At 40.6% G+C, this 22,645-nt stretch overlaps 1 protein-coding gene across 7 annotated transcripts in view; it reads left to right on the top strand.

Annotated features, from left to right (window-relative positions):
* LOC137645716 (transformer-2 protein homolog beta-like) overlaps positions 1 to 7,976 on the top strand; it is a 234,101-nt gene extending 226,125 nt beyond the window's left edge. For all 7 annotated transcript variants that reach the window (XR_011045339.1, XR_011045338.1, XR_011045341.1 and 4 more), the window contains one exon: positions 3,601 to 7,976. Coding sequence is in view for 2 of the 7 variants with exons in the window: in XM_068378594.1 (XP_068234695.1) it covers positions 3,601 to 3,685 (85 nt within the window). In the remaining 5 variants the exon portion in view is untranslated. The remainder of the gene's footprint in view (positions 1 to 3,600) is intronic.
* Positions 7,977 to 22,645: the final 14,669 nt, after the last annotated feature.

Consider the following 22,645-nt stretch of genomic DNA (forward strand, 5'->3'; position numbering starts at 1 on the left):
TAACAGCCTTAATTTTTGTCATAGAGAGGTCAGGTTGGTCTCATTCTCTTGGAAAATGCCTGAATTTTCTCAAAAAATTATAAAAAAATATGAAAAACTAATTTTTATAGCATTTTTTTGCAAGGACATACCGGTACGTCCATGGGGGTAAAGGGATGGCTTTTGTGAAACGTACCAGTATGTCCTTTGGGGGTAAAAGGGTTAATGGTACAATTGTGCTTATTGTACATACAGTTATTTTTTTTTCTTGTTTTGGTAGTGGGAACAGGAGCAGCCAATTCACTATATTTCATCATCCTTTATATTCAGATTTAAGTGGTTTCAATAGTTCCATGATGCTGTAATTTATGCATTCATATTTTTTCTTCACTCTGGTTGATACCAGTATTATTGAAATGGTTAAACTGCATTACTCTGGGTTACATTGTTTCAGCAGTTACTTCTTGTTAGGCATTTATGCATTTTTATATCAATTATTTTCACTTAAAGGTTCTTGTCTTTTCATGAATATATTGTTTAGAGGACTTTAAGTAATATAAAGCCCATCTATTGGTCTGGTTCTTCACATATTTGTCATTTTGTTTCTTTAATGCTAGGTTGTCATCAGTGTTCTGAGATGTGTGTGGCCCCTGATAAGATCAAAGCATTTTTAGTAGTAAATACAGACATTATGCAGCCTTTTCTATTCAAATCATAATCAGAAAAGTGTATCCATGTAAATTTAATGTTTGGTGTATGGCTTGAATATGGAATATTTAACAGGGAAAGATTCCTGGCGATTTCTTTCCTTTTTTATTATGTTATTTCTTATTGAATTTAGATGCACCACAAGCCCTCCAACTTATGGAATGTGGTAGTCAGCAACGTTAAATCAAGGTAAGGTTCATTGAAATAATCTAATATAACAAAATTGTTTATTTCACTACTTACCTGGATTTCATATGCTCTCTTGACATACTTTCCCACTACCAGTTCTTCTGGGTCATAGTTCTAATAATTTTTTACTCAAGATAATGAGGCTTCAGTGTTATCGGTACGTAGAACTGACATTCAAACAGGGCCCGTGCCAAGACTGCTTAGCACAGTTCACTGAATGGAGATCTGTTGTTGCCATGAATGGGGCTGATAGATTATAGCTCATTTATCTTTAGGGGAAAGCCATGACTATGAAGTGATAGCCATATGAAATCCAGGTAAGTAGTGAAGTAAATAGTTTTGTACGTGTATTAGAAATTTAGGTTGCAAGCACATAAGCTGGAATACAGTATATAAATGGAGACCATTGATTGTTGACCAGGAATTGGGTTATGTCGAAACTTTATGGAATCTCAGTTATCCTGCCTGCTATTTACATACATAGGTAATATGAAAAAAAAAATACAACTTGGGACATTGATCGACAGTTTGTAAATACAAAAAAGGTTTGGAATTCACACCATTAATTATACCAACATCATGAATAGGTGAGAGAACATTAGAAACCAGGTTTTTAAACAAGATTATATTAAGACCCTCTAAATCATGTGACGAGCTGGAGAACCCCTCTACAGACAACCCTGGTATACTTTGGGTGAGCACTGAAGAGAAGAGGGTCAGATCAGTTAGTCTTACATATATATTATAGGATTAGCCAGCAAACTGCCATTTATAATCCCCCATAGTCTTTATTGTTCACTCAAGCTTAACATATTATTGGGGTGATAGTAATAATGTCAAAATTTACTATATTGTTTATCATGTCTGTTGCCCCATATATATATATATATATATATATATATATATATATATATATATATATATATATATATATATATATATACAGTGAACCCTCGTTTATCGCGGTAGATAGGTTCCAGTCGCGGCCGCGATAGGTGAAAATCCGCGAAGTAGTGACACCATACTTACCTATTTATTCAACATGTATATTCAGACTTTTAAAACCTTCTCTTGTACGTAGTTCTGTTAACAAACTACCCTTTAATGTACAGAACACTTAATGCATGTACTACAGTACCCTAAACTAAAACAGGCACAAATATTAAAGGTGATTTTATATCATGCATTTCCTAAACACGCTAAAAAGCACGATAAAAAATGGCAACCAATGTTTTGTTTACATTTATCTCTGATCATAATGAAGAAACAAACTGGAGGTAGAGCTTTGCTTATTACCCAGACATATTTCCCATACTTTTCCCTTAGAACTACATCACATCTTCCTACTTTAGATATATATATATATATATATATATATATATATATATATATATATATATATATATATATATATATATATATATATATATATATGTGTGTGTGTGTGTGTGTGTGTGTATATATATATATATATATTTATATGTATACACATATACATACCTACATATATACATAAATACATGCATACATATATATATATATATATATATATATATATATATATATATTACTGTATATATATGGGTTATGGAAAAAATCCGCGAAGTGGTGAATCCGCGATGGTCGAACCGCGAAGTAGCGAGGGTTCACTGTATATATATATATATATATATATATGTTTTTTCAAAAAGGCCCATAAAAGAAACACAGGAAATATGAATAAATCACACTATATTTCGGTCAATAAACATCGACCCTCTTCAGGATGTAAAGTAAAAGTGAGGATTACAGTGGAGAGTGACGGTTTATATATGAAACTATAGAACAATTGAACACACCCTTTTGCTTTCATATATAAACCGTCACTCTCCACTGTAATCCTCACTTTTACTTTACATCCTGAAGAGGGTCGATGTTTATTGACCGAAATATAGTGTGATTTATTCATATTTCCTGTGTTTCTTTTATGGGCCTTTTTGAAAAAACATGTTAAACTGTTCGATTACAGTTATAAATAAGACATATATATATATATATATATATATATATATATATATATATATATATATATATATATAAAAGGGTCAACAAACATGATAAACAATATGTAGTGCGTGTAAAACGAAAACTTGAGACTCGAAGTAACCTCCTGTCAAGAATAATATACTGTACAGTAGTATAAAACTGTAAAGGCAATTACAAAAAGAAAAAAAAATTATTGAAACATGATAATGGTAACAAAATGCAAAGTAATTCTATTCTTTGCCCCTCTCTGTTCTTGATGAAAATATTTCTTAAAACTTAAAAGTAAAGTACAAGTCAAAATTAACTAACTAGAGCTGAGACCTTGTTTCAGATGTACGTATTTATGTAAATTGTTTATTTTACTCTTCTTAAGACATTGAATTGGGTGATTGATGTTGCACATAATTTATAGCTACTAGCGTCCCTTGAATCTTCATCTGAAAATGGTTTTATCATATAAAGACATGTGATATTCTGTGTTACAGTTGTTAAGGTGAATTAATGTCTATTATTTTTGGGAAATTGTTTGCAAAACATGTATAATATAAATAATATTGATTTTATTCAGCTAGGAACATATTGTCTCCATTCCAGACAGTAGTCCTTTCTCAGCATTATTTTACCCAGTAAATTTATGGTATATGGTCCTTGAAACCCAACTTGCACATAATAATTGCTAATAATTTATTCTTTTTTCAGATCCCATCGAATGGTTGGGAGATATCGGTATAGGTCTCGGTCCCATTCTCGCTCTCGTTACAGTCGGTCCCGATCTCGTTCATGAGGGAGAGATCAACAAGGTATATTTGATTTCATCTTGAATAGAGTTGCTGGGGCCTTGAGAACTGTGTAACAGCTCTAAATATGAGTGAGAATCTTTGTCCTGTTGTTAAATGGCAAGTCTAGTAATGCTTCTAATTGAGATCAGAATCCTTAGTCAGTCTTGTCTTTTTTTTAATATAGTTGCTTATTCTTATTTATATATCAGGCTTTTGGTTTTCATACCAAGTTAAAAAGCACAAATGATTATTATAAGTAGGTATATGTGTAATCACTTGTTTAAAAGGTCCAAGTGCAACATGATTTAAAGTTATTTTTTATGTTCATTTGATTTTCATTTTTTATATTAGGAATTTTTCAGGTCATGAATAAGACACACATGACAGGTTTGGCAGCAAGTATTCTGCTATTTCTTATTTCTTGGTAATCTGTGTTACCAATTGCATAGTTCAGAGTTGTGAAAATTTTCAATGCCTAAGTTTGGTGCCTGGGTAGTTAGTTCATCAGGCAATCACACAAGATGCCTATTTATGTAAATGGTTACATTTTATTACTTAGCATATACATTGTTCAGGTAATCATTTGAAAACCATGGTACCTGTCATGTAAGGAAATATGTTTGCTAGTTCATTAAACATCATTATAGATGAAAGATTGGTTGTATTGCAGATCTGCTGAAAGTTGGAATCTAAATTAAATGAATGGATACCAGTTTAGCTGGCTGAGAAAGTTCATGCAGTGATGGCTCTTGTGGGAATAATGCAGTTTGTGTAGCACTTTCGACTTTATTGTGATAGTTTACTTCTTATATAAAATTTGATTTATATAAACAGAAATTGAATTATTTCATGATTAAATACTGTACAGTATACAGAATCTTTTATCATTATTCATTTTTGCAGATTCTAAAATCATTTAGTTCACCAGGTCATTGATGATTATTAGGAGTTATCACTTATTATATTAGAATAATAGAGCGAGTTGTAATTAGAAATGTTCATAGAATCCGATTACTGACTTCTTTGCCTTTCTTACAGAGCATAAAGTTGATTTCATCAGTTAAAATTTTTATTTCTAAGATAAACTGTGAGTATATGGTTAATCTCAAGTCATTTTTAAATGCATAAAATATATGTTATTTCAATGAACCTCCCCTTATGTTTATATTGCTTCCTCTCTAGGAGCTTGTGTTATCGACATTTACCCATATAAAAAAGAATCCCATTATTCATTTCAAAAGATAAAGCCGTAGTAAAGTAATGAAACAATTCAGCTATTAATGGTAAGTAACATGTAGGAGTACTGTAACCCATTCCACGCTTTTGTCCGGCGCATGAATTTGTTAAGATGTCTATCACTCCTTCTAGATTGTGATTAAAGTGTTTATTACATACTAATTTGATATCTACTCATTTCTCAAAGGCAGTTTGATTTGGGAGAGTGCATTTCATATAGTAGTTGCTCTTAAGTATTTATTGTTATTGGTTATGTATTGGCTCAGCTGGTCAGTTACATCAGCAATCGCTCAGGGTGACAGTGTGTTTTCATTCGCTTACAAATTCTGCCTCTAGATCATCACGGGTTTACTTTATTGTGGTAATTTCTAATACTCATGCTTTTATTGCCCTTACTAGTCTGGCTTTAAAAATAATCTAAAAAATTATATTGGGTTCTTTGTATTAAGAACTAAAGTTATTAATACAAAGGTTTATTCTTAAATTAAATACATCAATATTCCTTGGCCTTTGCATCCTTCGGGAAGTGCCGTTATATAGTCATCTGTATCCCTTGGTAGGTGCCCTTCCATAGGCATCCATATCCCTTGGGAGGTGAAGTTACACATGCTAAATATTTCGGCCATAAGCCCCAACATGTGCAACGCTGACTAGCATACCAGTTGTAAACATGATCAGTGTTAGGACTTAGCTCACTAGAAATCATATGATAAAACTAACTTATTATGTTTTTAAGGTAGGTTTGGATGGGTCTTTTTCATCAAAGTATTCAAAGACAGCTATTTCTAAATTATACAGCATGTATCTCTCAATTCCTTAATTACATGGTGAATAAGAATTGTTAAATGGTTTTTATTTACAATAAGAATTGTTATTTGGTTGAAAATTTTATTAAACTGTTCAATAAGTTTCAACTAAACTCACTTGTTTGCATGTGGAAGTTTAATCAATTATCTAACCACGTTGTAGAATATAATGCCATCTTTGAAGTACAGTACATCATTACACCAATAAACAAAATCCTTTAATGCATGGACTAGAAGATAATTCATTCATGGCCCTATGCTAAAAAACATTTTGATAACACTTTTATTCCTATATAGGATAGTGTTATTCAAATTTATTCCCTTGGCAGTTAATTCCAGTGTTTCAGAAAGTATCGTGTCGGGGGCAATAATGTGATTTACAGTAAATAATTGTTGTGAAGAGTGCATTTCACTCTGTTCCACTAATGGAAAAGTATGTTTTAATGGTAACCAATAAAGTAATAAATTTAACAGTTGGAAAGCACAAAAGGAAGTTAGTTCAGGGGAGAAGGTGGGGAAGACTAGGCTAGTTTATTATATTGGGGGTGATGAACAATAATGACACTCCACTTTTGGACATCACTTAAGTTCAGCCATCTTTCACTAGTGCTGAGCTTCACAAGCTCTTGACATCTCATGCTTCCTTTGTTAAAGTCAGAAATCCTGTGAATCCTCCCTTAATAATTGTAATTCTGGTCATTCACACTTCATGCCAAACCTAACCTAACCCCCTCCCCAGGTCAACCCAATATTAGTAGCTCTTCATTCAGTAATATTACTGAAAGTGCACTGCACTCTACGGATTTGAAATCCTCATGCACACAGCTTCAAAATCTTTACATACTTTTGTTCCTTCTGCTAAACCCATGAAAAACTATAGTCCTAGTTGCTGTACTATACTGTATATGACAACTAGATTGTGGGGCAAAAGACCAAGTGGGTTGTCTTGATCCTAATATTACTTCACTCACTAACATCTACATGCCCATCTGCCTCCCCACTTACTTGTGTTGTCAAGGAATAGGGAATACTGTACTGGTAACTTTGAAACTAAAGAATGGATTACTCTTGGTGTGTTATTTACCATTAACCATTAGATTGTCTCATTACTGTACTTTCCTTTCAAAAGATACAAGAAAAGAAATTTTTATAGAAATTTTGTAGGTAAATATTGATAAAACAAGTTTTTGGAGAAGAAGCAATATGAAGATGAGGTGAGTATGGAAATAAAAAACATTATCAAAATTGTTTCTAATGTGTTATGGGATAAGGCAGAGACGTTACAGATTATGTTGTGTATGGCAGTTTTATCATTTAAGGTTGAGCAGGGTACTTATATTTTTAGTGTTGTAGTTCATTATGTATTCTTTCTCTATATTGGTGATACATTTTGTTGAAAATCATTATATTGTTGAATCTGTAATATTTAGTTTCTTATAAAGGTATTTAGAATATTTTACTATTACAGTATGCTAGCATTGATGAACTTTTTTTTGTGAATTGCAGTACTTTCGGGTTAAAAGCTGCTTGTGGCTATTTGGCATATTTTTTTGCAGTTACAATGGTTTTGAATTGCAGTCTTTCAATCTTATACAGTAAATGCCTTTGAGGTGTGATGTGTAATATGTTTGGTATAGTACTGAGATGTGTATGATTTGGGGAAGAAATATTACATTTATTTTACTTTAAAAACAAAACTGCTATATTTTAGTTGGAAGTCCTCTATGAAATTACATCCCCTTTTTTATCTGTAGTCTTGGTATTGCCCTATGTTAATTTGGAAGGTGGTAAGTAGTCATCCAAAATTTGCCATGAGCATTATTGAAAGTGATATACTGTACTAAGTTGAGTTTAACAAGCTTGCCTTCTTAATTTTGCTTTAAAAAAGGCAAGACACTTGTTTGTATGAAAGTACTGTGTGAATAGTCAAAGCTGGATATATATGTTTGTAACAAGTTAAATGTATTAATGCTGAGGAATGTCTATATAGATGTAATGTCTGTGCATTAACTTTTAGTTTTTGTGTGAAAGGGTTCATACAGTCATTTGCCATTAAAGTAGTTACGTACATTCAATATGATAATTATGTTTCTGAGAACTGGATTTGAAGTCTGTGTCTGCATGCACACTGTAGTTATGGAACTTCAAATTCTTTATTTTTCAGTCCATGTTAAACCGTAAACAGAGCAGAAATGTTGCATATCTTGAAGGATTTTCTACTCTCACATTTCCAATTAAAAAGTAAGACTTGAAAGTTAGTGTTTTATTTCTTTATCATATTTGTTGAACTATGGTCTCAGTGGTGCTAGAAAAATTTTGTCGTAATAAAGTCTGTTGTGACTTGAGAATCTGTTGACAAATGGGTATGTGGTTTAATAGATGATTTTAGTAGTTGGATATTATTTTCATTAAAGCATTTGGAATGGTATTTCAGGTTGTGACAAATCCAAGGGCTTGTTGATTGTTAACAAACTGGAAACAAATGTGCATTTTACAATAATATGTGCAAAGCTACGTATGACAAGACTTTTCTTGAGCTATAAATTTGCAACCAAATATTAAATTAGTAAAGTATCGATTGATGTGGAACAAGTAATTCATAATAGCTGTGGCATCAACTTTTTATTTTTTTATCTGTGTTTACATGTAAATTTTACAGCTTGTAAATCATCCAATATATTATTATTCATTATTATTATTATTTTTATTATTATTTTTATTATTATTATTATTATTATTATTATTATTATTATTAGCTAGGCTACAACCCTAGTTGGAAAAGCAGGATGATGTAAGAACAAGGGCTCCAATAGGGAAAGATAGCCCATTGAGAGAAGGAAATAAATAAACTACAAGATGTTATGAGCAATTAATATGAAATATTTTAGGAACAGTTACATTAAAATAGGTCTTTCATATATAAACTACCTGGTATATAAAGAGGTTCAGCTGCCTGATTAGGAAGATCATTCCACAATTAGGTCATAACTGTAATAAAAGTTTTTGAATACTGTAGTACCAAGCCTTATGATGGAGAAAACAAACTTTTAGAATTACTGTAACTCCATAAATAGTATCAAGAGCATGATGATACTATCTAGGAACTGTCTAAATGCAAATGATTGTAAGAGTTATGCAAAATATGCAACATGCATAAGGAACTAACAGAATGTCGGTGCCAGAGTTTAATATCTAGATCAGGAATAACAAATTTAATAGATCGCAACTTCTTGTTTAGCAAGATAAGATGGGATATGGCAGCTGAAGACCAAACAGAGGAAAAATACTCAAAACAAGGCAAAATGAAAGAATAAAAACATCTCTTCAGAAGAGATTGATCATTAACAATCACTGGATCACTACAGAAATTGTGAAGTTGGCAATTGTGGTGTGCTTTTGCTGTGATTGTCTCCTGCTGTAGTGTCTCGACTGATGTTTGTGTATAGTAGCACTAGGGTAGTCAGGGTTGTCTCATAGTGCCAGCTGGTAGGGTGAATATCTTGAGCCTGTTCAACTTCACTGGAGATAATTAAGGGATTTTGACGAAGGAAAAATCTATTTCAGGGGAGATACCTGTGACGCCCAGTGAAAAGGTCCTTCTTATCACTTTTCTGATATAAATACTTCCAAATATACCAGAGAAAGTTGAAGCATGGAATGCAGAGGTTACTACCCTCGCGCGAGCACCCTAAGGGCGTCGTGTATAAAGATAGGGCGTGTGAAAACCACTATTCACAAGTCGTCTTCCATTTAGATAAATCCTTCATCAATAAGGGATGAGCCGCTACAGCGGCACTAACCAAACTCACCTGATCCACATCACCGACGCCCGACTCGAGCGCCATCTACACATCCTTCTGTATGAGATGGCTTGGAAAGGAAAGGGTCGGGGAAAAAACCAGGGAAGGGTTTCACCGGGCGTCACAGGTGTCTCCCCAGAAATAGATTTTTCCTTCGTCAAAATCCCTTTTCTGGGTCGACCTGTGACGCCCGGTGAAAATATACCAGAGAATGCCTTCCAAGCCCACAATTCAAAAAAAGTTAAAGTAAAAAACGTTATGTACAAGTGGAGATTACTATATATTAAGGAACGTAATGTGACATACACAATCATCAAAACCTCATGTAAAAAAGAACAAATGCCATGACGGTACAAGTAAAGAATACTGTACAAACAACTTAAGAATGCAATACAATCATAGACCACAAGCGTAGGTAGCTAAAAATAGAAAGTAATAATGGCATAAGGCAAAAAACAGAATAATTATAATATGGGTACAAAAAACATGGCAAACTGTACAAATACCCATGGGTAAGCTATATACAATCCAAAATGAAAGTAACCAAAATGAACAAGGCAACATTGACATAACATAGGCATGGGGCTAAACCACCGACCAAGGTGAGAGGCATCGTGGTGGGAGTGGCAGGTAGGAGGGAGAAGGAAGAGAGATGGACGAAAAAGTAAGAAAGGTAAGAAATTATTCAGGGGAGATGACACTCCCAGCTGCAATAGTAGGGAATTTAAGGGCCTGTAAGTTCTTTAAATAGTGGCGTTTGAAAACCATAGGGGATTTCCAACCCGTGTACTTTTTAAGGTCATCAAAATCCATGTTCTGAAAGTAATTGATGGAGGTTGCTACAGCCCGGATATCATGTGCATGTGGAAAGGATTCCGGGTTAGCTTGCTTGATAACGTAAAGGATTTGCTGTCTGATGCCTTGGATGGAGATATTACCACCTTGTTCCCTGACAAACAATGGGCCAGATGAGCGCGGGACAGTCCTAGCTAAGAAGGCCCGAAGTGTAACAACTGGACATAGAGAAGCATCTTGGGGTAGAGGAACAATAGTCCAAGGGGACCACCTATTTTGTGGGTCCTCGTTTTTAGCAAGGAAAGCTCTATCTGGAGAGAGTAGGACTTCTGATGGTAGGAAATCTAGGTTTTCAGGGTTACTGGAGAGAGAGCTGCTAATTCTGAAATCCTGGCACCTGAGGCCATGGCTGTAAGAAACAGGGTCTTCCGGAGTAGCGAAATGTAGGAGCAGGATTCATTATCGGTGTCTGATGCTAGCTTTAAGACGTCGTTCAGAGACCATGAGACCTTTTGTGGACGAACAGAAGGTCGAAGCTTAGCACAGGCTTTTGGAATGGATGAAAAATATGAATCTGCTAGGTTAATATTGAAGCCCACCTGAAAAATCTTTCTCAGGGCTGATTTGACAGTAGTGATCGTACAAGCGGCTAGGCCCTTGTCAAACAGGGACCTAAAAAACGAAATGGCCAGGTTAGGGGTCATTTTGGTATCGTCGGAATTTTTTAGAAATTCTGCTAGTTTCTTAACAGCCGAATCATATTGCCTAAGTGTTGATTCTCTCTTGTCTGATTCTATAAAGAGGACATTCTCCGGATCAATGTTTGCATCCCTGTGTGCTGCAAATTTCATAAAAGTCCACAAAGTTAGGGTTTGTGCTATCCTTGAGGAATCTGACACAGTCTGCGTTTGAACCACCTGTGTCAGCTTGGGGAATGGGATCCGGAAGGGGCGAAGTTTCAACTCGAGAAGGAGAGGAAACCAATTGCTCTTTGGCCAGTTTGGTGCCACCAAAGCTACGGCTCCTTTGAGCGAGCGCAGTTTGGGCAAGACTTTCATCAGAAGATTCACCGGAGGGAACAGGTAAATCTTCTTCCAGTGGTTCCAGTCCAGGGTTCATGCGTCCATGGCATAAGCCTGAGGGTCCAGGTTCGGAGCCACATAGCAAGGAAGCTTGTGGTTGAGTTGTGTTGCAAACATGTCTACCTGGAGACCCGGAACCAGCCTGGATATCCACCAGAATGAATTCATGTCCAGGGACCATTCTGATTCCAGTGGAGTCATCCTGGAGAGGGCGTCCGCTATAACGTTCTAGACTCCTGCCAGGTAAGTCGCTGACAAACCAGTTCTTTTCGGTTGCCAAGGTAAAGATCATAACCAGGATCCGATTCAGGTTGGGTGATTTCGATCCGCCCCTGTTTATGCAGTGGACTACTGCTGTGCTGTCCGAGACTATCCTGATACGAGTTGTCTTTGGAGGGGATAGTCGTTTTAAGGTTAAGAAAACCGCCATGGCCTCTAACACGTTTATGTGGAACTGCTTCATAGTGGGGGATCAGGACCCTTGAAACATCTGGTGTTGAGAGTAGCCCCCCCCAACCACTGAGAGACGCGTCTGTGTGAATCGGCACTCGAGGGGGGGGAAACTGCACTCGAGGGGGGGGGGGAAACTGCACAGGAATCGATTTGGATAGGTTCTCTGGTTTCAACCATGGCTGGAGTCGTCGTATTAATACTGAGGGGATCGTTGATATCATGTCTCTTAGGCGAGTTGTTGCTCTCTTCCTCCAAACTCGGTTGATGTCTTTGAGTTTGGCTTTTAGTAAGAGGTCTGTGAATGAGGCGAATTGAAGTAAGCCGAGAACTCTTTCTAAGGCTCTTCTTGACACCTGTTTGTTCTTGATGAACCGTTTCGTCTTTGATGCTATCTCTTTGACCATTTTGGAGGGAAGAGATAGTCTGTGGGTTGTGAGGTCCCAGTGAATGCCTAGCCATTCGAATTGGCTTGCTGGTTGCAGGCGGGATTTCTGCAAGTTGACTTGAAATCCCAGTTTGTGCAGGAACTGAACCACTCTTGTTGTAGCCTTGTGACATTCCTGAACTGTTCGTGCCCAAATGAGCCAGTCGTTCAGATAAGCTATCAGCATAATTCCCTGGCTCCTGAGCTGTTCTAAGACCGTCTCCCCCAACTTCATAAATATTCTGGGAGCAATGTTGAGGCCAAAGGGCATCACCTTGAACGCATAGGACTTCTTGCCTAGGCGGAAGCCGAGGTAAGGGGAGAAATTTCTTGCTACCGGAACGTGATAATAGGTGTCGGTAAGAACGATAGAGATGGTGACGGCCCCGCGGGGAAGTAAGGTACGCACCTAAGAGACAGTCAGCATACGGAACCTGTCGCAAAGAATGTAAGAATTCAGTTTCGACAGGTCCAGAACCACTCTCAAAGTATTCGAATTCTTCTTGGGGACCGTGAGCAGGCGTCCTTGAAATTTCAATGTTCGTACTCTCTTTATGGCTTTCTTCCTTAGTAGGTCCTTCGTGTATTCCTCTAGGATTGGGGTGGGCTTCTGGAAGAAGGACACAGTCGGGGGTGGAGAACCTTGTGCCCACTTTTGAGACTATACTGTGGGCCCAAGGACTGAAGGTCCATTGGTCCCGAAACCGGTACAGTCTCCCACCTACCTGATCCATCTCATTGGTTTGGGTTGAATTTCGCCCCTTTTCCTCCTCGGGAACCTCTGGCTCTAGGTCCGCCTCGCTGGCGGAACTGACCTCTCGCCCTATTGCTTCCGGGATGCCTAGGGTATCCTCGAAAGGACCCTGAGACTTCGAAAGCTTGATTGAAAGCCGGGGAGGTCATCCATGTGGCCATAGAGGCAGGTTGGGTACCTTGAGGGGCCGGCACAAATACGATCTGTTGTGGAGGGGCGGCCTTGGAGGTAGATGGAGTGGAAGACTGTGGCCCAGGTGATTGGCGATGCTGGCCACGACTGGTTTTATAAGGGGTGTAGGACCGTTTCTTTTTAGAGAAAGGTTGCCTCATAACTGGTTCAAACTTCCTTTTGTTAGAGAGACCCCATCGGACCTGGAGATTTTGATTAGCCCTCGCAGCATCGTGGAGGACTTTATCCACCTCCTCCTGAGGGAAGAGGGTTTTACCCCAACAGGAGGAGGTAATAAGTCTGTTAGGCTCATGCCTAATAGAGGCCTCGGCGAGAACGTGTTTCCTGCAGGCCGTTCTCGCAGTCCAAAAATCGTGCAGGTCAATTTGAAAAGTCTGTAAAAGACTCTTCGACAGTACCCGAAAGAGTGGTTCCTCATTATAAAGGGCGGCTATCAACTCTGAGGATACCAAAGAGTTGAGAGATCTTGCAAGCCTATTTCTCGACTCAAACTCCGTTTTCAGCAGGTGATCCGGGAGTTTGGGGAGTTTCTCTAAAAAGAGTGAAGAGGCGCAGTCCGGGTCAAGCTTCCCTACCATAAAGGTAGACGAGACATCATGCCAAAATTCGCTTGGGCCTGGGACTAGGAGAGAGGTGGGGTCCGTTTCTTTAAGGGTTGGCATAGGGATGCCGTCCTTGATGGCTTGAACGGTCAGTTCTGCCACTTTGTCCGTAAGAGGAGCTGGGATCGTCGGTGGAGTCATAAAAATCGTATAAGAACCTTTGTGGGGAGTTAACTTGGAGTTGATGCATCCCCATTCTGATAGTGTACGCACCCAGACAGCTTGGGCTTGCTCCTTAGGAAAGATGAGTGTCTCCTTCGGCACTTTGTCCATCCGGACGAGGGCATGTTCCTTTAGGCGGACAAACCCATTGAAAGGGAACTGGAGGTCAGGGGGAAAGAACTCCAGATCGTCCAAGGGGCGGGTACCCAAGCCTTCCAGAGTTAGAGTGCCGTCCAAGTAAGGAGCATGACGAGCAAACCGCCAAGGATTGTTCTTGTCGAACGGCGGTAGCTTGGAGGTGTCAGGGCCTACAACTGGAGCTGGTTGCGATCCGGAGAGGATAAGACTCGCCACCATGTCTTTTAACTCCATCATGACGGCGGAGTGCTTCTCCAACTTAGAATCGACCACCTCATTTAGCAGAGACAAGGTGACGGGGGGTGTCCGAGGAGCCAACCGGAGCTGAAGCCTTGGCTTTAGCGGACTTATTCCTCTGTCCTTTAGAAGGAGGAGGAGTCTTCGACATCACAGGGATGATAGGAGCTGAGGAAGGTCCGGGGACCGGTGACATGGTTGGTGGCGAAGCTGAAGTAATAGGTTTGGGTTTGTTTTTCTTTACTGGCTTAACCTTGGGGCGGACCGACATGGAGGCGTCCCAAGGAGAAGCCGCAGGCTTGTCAAAGCCGAGGAAGGAAGAGGTAGAGGAAGGAGTAGGGGATAGGAAAGAATCTGCCAGGTCCTCCACACCACTTACCTGCTCATCCATAGGTTCAACGTGGATGTCGAGAGCGGAGACGTCCCCAGAAAGCTGATGCTCGTCTTCTGCGGGCAGGGCGGCCCGGAGAACGTCAATCAGAGGTGTTGCCAGGTCAGTTGGTACGGCGGCCAAGGGAGAACCCGGGAAGAGCCGGGATGCCATGTCTCCGTGCAGTAGGCAGCCTTGAGGGGCGTTCCATCCGAAGCCAGATACCCAGGTCCGGAGGCTGGTTCTGGCCGCTTTGAGGGAATCTTCGTCAGCCTGAAAGAGGGGTTAACGTTAGAACGAACTAAGCGGATAAGCTATCAGCAGAAGAAAAACAGATTCAAGTTAAGATTAGTTAAGAATAACTGCAATCGTCCACAATGTAGAAATCTCAATACAACAAAAACAGAATGAGTGTACAATTGAGAAATCTTACCTCATCATTGAGGAGAAGCGACGAAAGCTCGTAGCAGAGCGTGCAAGTCTCGGGAAACCAGACCATATACGGGGTCTGGCCAGCTTCCCGTGCAAAGGAGATCACACAGTGGGCGTGCGACCTGCAGACGTTGTAGCCTACCAGATCGGTGAATGTACCCGCACAACCCTTGGTGGCACACTGAACTTTCTGTAATACAAAGAATCATATAAGTACAAGAACTCCCGGAGGCTCTAACTTAACCTAAGGGTTAGAGATATGCTTAACAGTAGAGCTTAACCTAAATGCAGAGCTAAGGTTAAAAACAGGGTTCTATATGAGAGTGTATTAATGGGTTCGAGATCATATAGGGAGCCGGAGTTCCGCTGTAATTACTGTATTGAGAATATTAAGTAAAAGAAAGGAAAACTCCGACGGACGCGGAGTGCCTTATGTGTGAATTCACGAGGAGCCGGAGCTCTTAAGTAATTACAGTAAAATATAATGAAAGTAGGCATAGTGGCAAAAACTGGAATCTCCGTAGTGCGTCGGAGTTCCCGGGGGGGAGATGGGCCTGGGTTGGTTGAAAAATATATATATATTTAAAGGATCTCCGGAAGATCTCCGGTAGGCAGAGAGTCTAGGGGGAGGGGGGCGGAGAATATAAGTTTTGTCGTGTAACGAGGCCGAAGCCAGAGTCAAGGTGCTGGGGACCAACGAGGGGAGGGTTCCCAGTCGAAGGGGAGCACCGGAGTAATAGGAAGTAACGAGTTCCCAGCTCAGTACGTTATCGGAAAACTATGAGGGGGTTCCGGAATAATGGGGTCCAGACCCAATGCCCAGGCCGGAGCGGGGAGTAGGGTGGGACTAATGGTGAGGGGGAACAACATGGCGGCTCGAGAGCAGGCCAAACTAACCTAAATACGTAACTCTGACACGACAGGACCAAGGTAATCACTAGCCTATAGAAAGAACAAAGTAACCTGGTAAATAATACAATATACGACTAAATAAGTGAAGCTGTCTATCATAATCCCAGAAGGGAGGAGATAGAGAGGGGGAGTACCCGAATCTGTGAGGAAAATATTCCGAAAGTGATGAGACAGAAAACGGATGAAACAGAAAATGGGAACTCCAGCCTCTCACTCTCAAGGTTACTAAGATCGATCTAAATTTAAACGAACCCAAAAATACGAAACATATGTCCGTCAAACAGATACAAATATGCCACGAAGAATAGCGAAAAGGGAAATGGAACTCTGAACGGATAATTACGATGAAAAACTCGTAAAGAGCTAACGCCGACCCAATGGGAAGGGTACTAAACTATAATAAAACCCCGATCGCTATTTTTCGTTAACAATAATACGGACTCAAAAGCGACATAAATACTAAAAGTAACAGCGGTTCAAATAATGGCACCTGGCCAATAATCTAACTTAAGATTAAAAAGAACCTAGCATGACAAAAAGACCCCGAGGGCAAGTAAACAAGCAATAACAATGGCCGCGTAAGACGCGGGGCGGCATCAAGCCGACGCACTAAAACACTTGCAATAAGTAAATAAGGCGTACAAGCCCGGGTCCAAAATAATGCCAAAACAATCTATGGTACTTAACATTGGTGCAGGTGGAAGGAGAGCTTCAGCCATTGCGAAGATATCCAAAAATAAGCGAAAACACAAGCACAAAACAACAGAGGAAGGGTCGCTGATGAGTCCAAAAAGAAGGATGTGTAGATGGCGCTCGAGTCGGGCGTCGGTGGTGTGGATCAGGTGAGTTTGTTTAGTTCCGCTGTAGCGGCTCATCCCTTATTGATGAAGGATTTATCTAAATGGAAGATGACCTGTGAATAGTGCTTTTCACACGCCCTATCTTTATACACGACGCCCTTACGGTGCTCGCGCGAGGGTAGTAACCTCTGCATTCCATGCTTCAACTTTCTCTGGTATATTTGGAAGTATTTATATCAGAAAAGTGATAAGAAGGACCTTTTCACCGGGCGTCACAGGTCGACCCAGAAAAGGCGAGTTCCCAGTGTATTCAAACCTAACCACAAGCTATTTAGCTTTTTAAACCGTGGCTGGAGAAGCAAAACTTAACACAAGGGAAATGCCTAAGTCTTTACAATGGAACAGATGACATGAAGGCCTGGCTAAAGAAAACAGAGTGTATAGTAGCCCTAAGGTAATCAGGGTTGTCTCATAGTGCGAGCTGGTAGGGTGAATATCTTGAGACTGTTCAACCTCACTGGAGATAATTAAGGTGAGTTCCCAGTGTATTCAAACCTAACCACAAGCTATTTAGCTTTTTAAACCGTGACTGGAAAGGCAAAACTTAACACAAGGGAAATGCCTAAGTCTTACAATGGAACAGGCGACATGAAGGCCTGGCTAAAGAAAACAAGAGTTGGGAGCCTAGTTAATGGCGATTAAGGACCGGGCCAGCTTCATTCCTCTTTCTAGAAAGGGATGCATTGGCGCTGTCCTTCAAGATGGCTGAGAAGGTAAAGGAGAGGTTAAAGAATGAAAGTAGGGTCCTTTCTTTTCGGTGTGATCAGGGAAATGAGCAAGGAGTGGCTATTGAAACAGAGGCTTCCCCAGCAACACAGTAAAGATGCTTCCAAGTATTTTGCTAGTTGTGAAAATTGGAGTGAAGAGGAAAATATTGAGAGCCTTAGTTGATTCTGATTGCTCAACCACAGTACTGAGGGGTCACCTTGGAAGTCTTGAGTATCTGGTGGAGAGTTGACTATTGATGATGGAATATCTGTTAGATGTAAGAGAACAAAAGATGTGGAGTTGGCTGTAGGTGAACTGAGAGTAAAAGTAAGAGCTTTTATTCTTGACAGTCATTAACGGGATTGTGGTGATACTGGGGATGAACCTAATCAGGTAGCTTGGAAAAGTGACCTTCTTTGATGGGAGACTAATTCTGAGGGGAGAAGCATGTCTAGGTGATGAAAGAAGATGTTGTGCAGTGGCAGTTGATAAAGTCATAAATAAGGGATTTAATGTAATTGAGAGGCTAGTGAATAAAGGTGGTGTGGAAATGAGTACAAGAGTCCACGATCCAGCAATCAGTCGGGAAGGTGCTTCCAGAAAAACAGCTAATTGAGAAGGGAGAAAGGTGGGAAATTAGAGAGAAGGATTTTGCTGCTATCTTTGATGGGGTGAAGTGAAAGGCTGAGTGCTTTCTGAAGTGGGAAGTCCCAGTGTTGAGGAATGGGGTGATATGCTATAATAACACTGGGGGGGGGGGGGGGTGAAAGAAGATTTTGGCAGTGATGTCCAGAGATGGATTGATTTAGGAATTCTGATTCCTTGGGAAATGTTAAAGAATGTCATACTACCGCTAGAGAGTCATGGTGTAGTGGTTTGCAGACTGTGGCCAGAGGTAGCACCCAAACTGCCTAGTGTCCGAATGCCGACCACAACCCAACGTTCACTACACAAAAAATATACGACGGTGGAATACCCAAAAATCTAGATAACAGGTCAAGAGAACGGAGCACTGCGCACCACCCCTTGATTTATACTGGGCAAGGAGCCCCAGCTAGAATCTTACTTCCTTCTTAACTTCCCTTTCATTGGGCTAGCTGAATAGAAGTACAATATAAGAACGTTAGGTGAAAGGGACAAATTGTTTGTACTGATAACAGGAAAGTGTGGGAAAAAATTATGATAAATAACCTACTAGAAAGATTTAAAAAAACAACTGCTACTAAGGGAAAAAAATGTGGCTGTGAAGGGGACACAGTGGTGAAAGGAACTGGAATGGAATGCTGTCTTCATAAAAACAAGCAAAAAATATTTATTTGTAAAGGAAAAAAAACTGTTAGGATTACATTAACATTGTTTTTTTCAATATACTTACCCGGTGATCATATAGCTGTCAGCTCTGCTGCCCGACAGAAAAACCTAAGGACAAAATACGCCAGCGATCGCTATACAGGTGGGGGTGTACATCAACAGCGCCATCTGTCGAGCAGGTACTCAAGTACTCCATGTCAACACAGAACCAATTTTCTCTCTGTCGTGCCACTGGCAAGACCTACTAAATACGCTGTTACTAACTGGATTTGTTTTCACAACTATTTGGTGAAGTACACTATTCTAGTTTTGAGCTTTCGCTATGCAGGGGTTTTATCTTCATCTCAAAACTTGAACTCGTTTTGGATAGATTTAATTATGGTGACTAAGAGAGTATGGACTCTCTTTCACTTTTAAATGGCCGACCCTTCCCTTAGACGGAAGTGTGTTTAGGTTTTTAGTAATTTTGCTTAACACGTTATAGATCTATATATTTTATATCTCTCCGCCTTTATTAGGGCTCTTCGATTAACTTTCCATTTATTATAATCATATAAAAAGAAATTTTTTATGTTTTGTTTATTTGCGACCTTTCCTGATAGTAGGCGGTCCTAACTTGGAGCCGAAGTTAATCAACGTTGAGCCCGTTATATCGTATTTAGCCTTTAAAGAATTTAAAACTTTTTAAATTTAATGTTTTATGAAAGATTTTCTTTGATAGTCTTCGTACTGTTTTCAAAGATGAACTAACGTTTAGTTTTTTTAGACTACGCAGTTGTTGACGTTCAGGACGTTCAACTTGCGCTCTATCGTTACGATAGAGAGAGAGTGTATCACGGTTTCACTTTGCAGTAAGAGTAAATCGATTCTGACGTTTCTTTGATTCTTTCTTAACTTAAATGGTTTAAATTCTAAATTAAAGGAACTTTTTATTTGGAAAACCTTTCAGTTTTTTCCTTTAGCCATATAAAATGTTTTTTTGACGATATATAATTGGGCTCTTCTCTCAGGTGCGAAATCAAGAGAGAAAGAGAGAGAGAGATAGAGACGGAGGGAGAGAGAGGAGAGAAACGTTCCGTTCAAGCGGGTAACGTTGTTCTCGTGTCACTCTCCTCCCTAGTCGCTGTACGGGGAAGAAGGTAAAACGTTTCTAGGGTTTTATTCTTGTCCCCAGGCTATGTGCGGTGAGAGATTGTAAACGTAGTTTAATTGAACTAGTGTTTAGTCTCTTTCCCAGCCACTGAATTCTTTATCTTTATATGTTTTCTGTTTTTGCTAGTATTAATGAGCTGCATTATACGACTGTTTTCGCAATTACTACCTTTTAATGAAGGGTAGAATTGCGTGTTTCAGGTAGAAATCAGTAAAAGTTTCGATTTCAGTGAAATAAGTGCAAAACAGAAAATCGAAGTGATAAAGTGATATGCGCAAAGTGTTACAGTGTTGCGTCCGAGGGTTCGTCTGTTCGTGCCTGTCGTTCACCTAGTCCGGGACCTCTTGCAAGCTCCCAAGCCCAGGGGAGAAGTAATGTCGAACGACTTATGGGTTCGTCAGGCCTTGATCAACGAACAGACTTTTCCCTCCGTGGTTTCGGGCGTATCTACCCAAGATCGCCCCACCCACACAAAGACGAGAGAGCCCATTTACTTCTCGTCTGCGGAAGAGGTTTCTCGTAAGAAACCATGGACCAAGGTCTCGCAGCTTATTAAGTGCAAGTCGGTCCCTTCCGCGCAAGTCCAACGGCCCAGTTGTAGCCACTGGGTCAGTTCGGATTCGCTGCAGTCTTCCGACGACTGCTCACCTCCTAAGAGAGGCAAAGCGGTACCGCAACAGGCAGTAACACCGTCTGTTGCCGCACCTGCTGCTGTAGACCCTAAGTGGTCTTTGCTACAGTCTATGCAGACACAGTTAGCATCTTTTATGCAAGAGTATCGTGCGGAGAAGGTTGACGCTGCACCCGTTAGCCTACAACCAACCACGGTTGTGCGTACAGTAGACACTGACGCTACCTGCTCCCGCACTCCGGCTGTGAGAGTTCCACCACCCATGCGCAGTGTACCCTGCCAGCCGCACGTTGACGTTCACAGACGCACGGAACCCTCCGTTGACGTTCGCGAGTTACAACAACAACCTAAGTTGTTTTGTTTTGACGCGGTGCGTCAACCTCCGCATTCTAGAGTTGTTTTGACTGCTCAGTATAGACAGTCAAAGCAGTCTCGAGTGAACACTGTATGTCCTCACGCACCTGTTGTGGTTGACAGTTCAGTTGTTGACAGTTCACAGACGCACGCTACCCTCCGTTGACGTTCGCGAGTTGCCACAACAACAGGAGGGTGGAGTTAAGTTGCTTTGTTTTGACACTGTGCGTCAACCTCCGCAACCCACTGTGGTTACCGCTACTCGCCCGCAGCAGACTAGTCAGTCAGGAGCAGAGGCTTTGCTTCCCCACACAGCTATGGTTGTTACCAGCTCACGGACTGTCTAGCAGTTACATGACGTTGCCTTCTGGTCTGCTACTAATGCACCAGTGCTGTATGTCCTCACGCACCTGTTGTGGTTGACAGTTCAGTTTTTGACAGTTCACAGACTGTCAAGCAGTTACATAACGTTGCCTTCTGGTCTGCTGCTAATGCACCAGTGAGACCCTCACTGAGATACCTAGCTTTTCTCGGACAAGGTTCCTGTAGATGAGAAAGTGCTGTTCTCCCTCCTACTGATATTCCTTTGAGGACTCTGTCATTTGGAGAGGAGCCTTAAGCTGCTTAGCCTCCTATGGACTTTAATTAAATCATGATGATTTTTTAAGGATCTTCGTCCGGATCTTGTAACTGCTGCTCCTCGTTCACCTCACGTCAGAACTTACACTAGGCCTAGCTACTTCGAAGCCGTTGTTGTTAAGCTAGTGCTCTCTCGCTCTCCTAGAGAGCGTTACGTTGGCTAGGCGACTGGTTTTTGCACCAGGAGGAGTTTTAGGGATACAGCCTTTGATTTCCCTTCTTTTAAACTGGCTTATAGAGCGAGAGTCTGATAGGACACGAGAGAAGTTCTCGGCTTGGGAGTTCATGCCTCTGCCCAGGTAGACTTCTCAATTCTGGTAGACTCGCCCTGGCGCCTAGCCAGGAGACGCTCCAGTTGTTTACAAGTCAACTTCTCAACTTTTGTCGAGCCTTTGAAGTTTTGCTGTACTATTATGCACACATAACAAGGCTTCCAGGGATGGTAAATGGTTCCGCCTCAGTCGCTAACCCCGTCTGTTGCCACACCTGCTCCCGTAGACCCTATGGGCTTTGCTGCAAGACATGCAGTCCAAGCTTGTGTCCTTGCTAGAGGACTTAAATACGGAGAAGAACCTTCTGGCCAACAACCTTCCTACCGGTTGGTTGTGCGCCCTGTTGACGCTGAGGTATCCTACTCGCGTCTGCCAGTTGAGGTGGTTCCTCCACCGATGCGACCCAGTGTGGGTTGCCAGTCGCACGTTGACGTTAAGCGACGCTCGGAGGTGGTTGTTGACGTTCAGTGTGTCACTAGGAAGACGTTCAACAACCAGCAGAGGTGACTTGTTGTGACGCAGTGCGTCAACCTCAGCAACCCGGTAGGGTGTTGACTGCACAACCCAGACAGTTTCGGGTTGACGCTGTACTTCCTCGCGCACCCATGGTTGTTGACAGTTCACAGACTGTGCAGCAGTGCC

This window comes from Palaemon carinicauda, chromosome 8, assembly GCF_036898095.1.
Source record: "Palaemon carinicauda isolate YSFRI2023 chromosome 8, ASM3689809v2, whole genome shotgun sequence".
In the NCBI taxonomy this organism is placed as follows: Eukaryota; Metazoa; Arthropoda; class Malacostraca; order Decapoda; family Palaemonidae; genus Palaemon; species Palaemon carinicauda.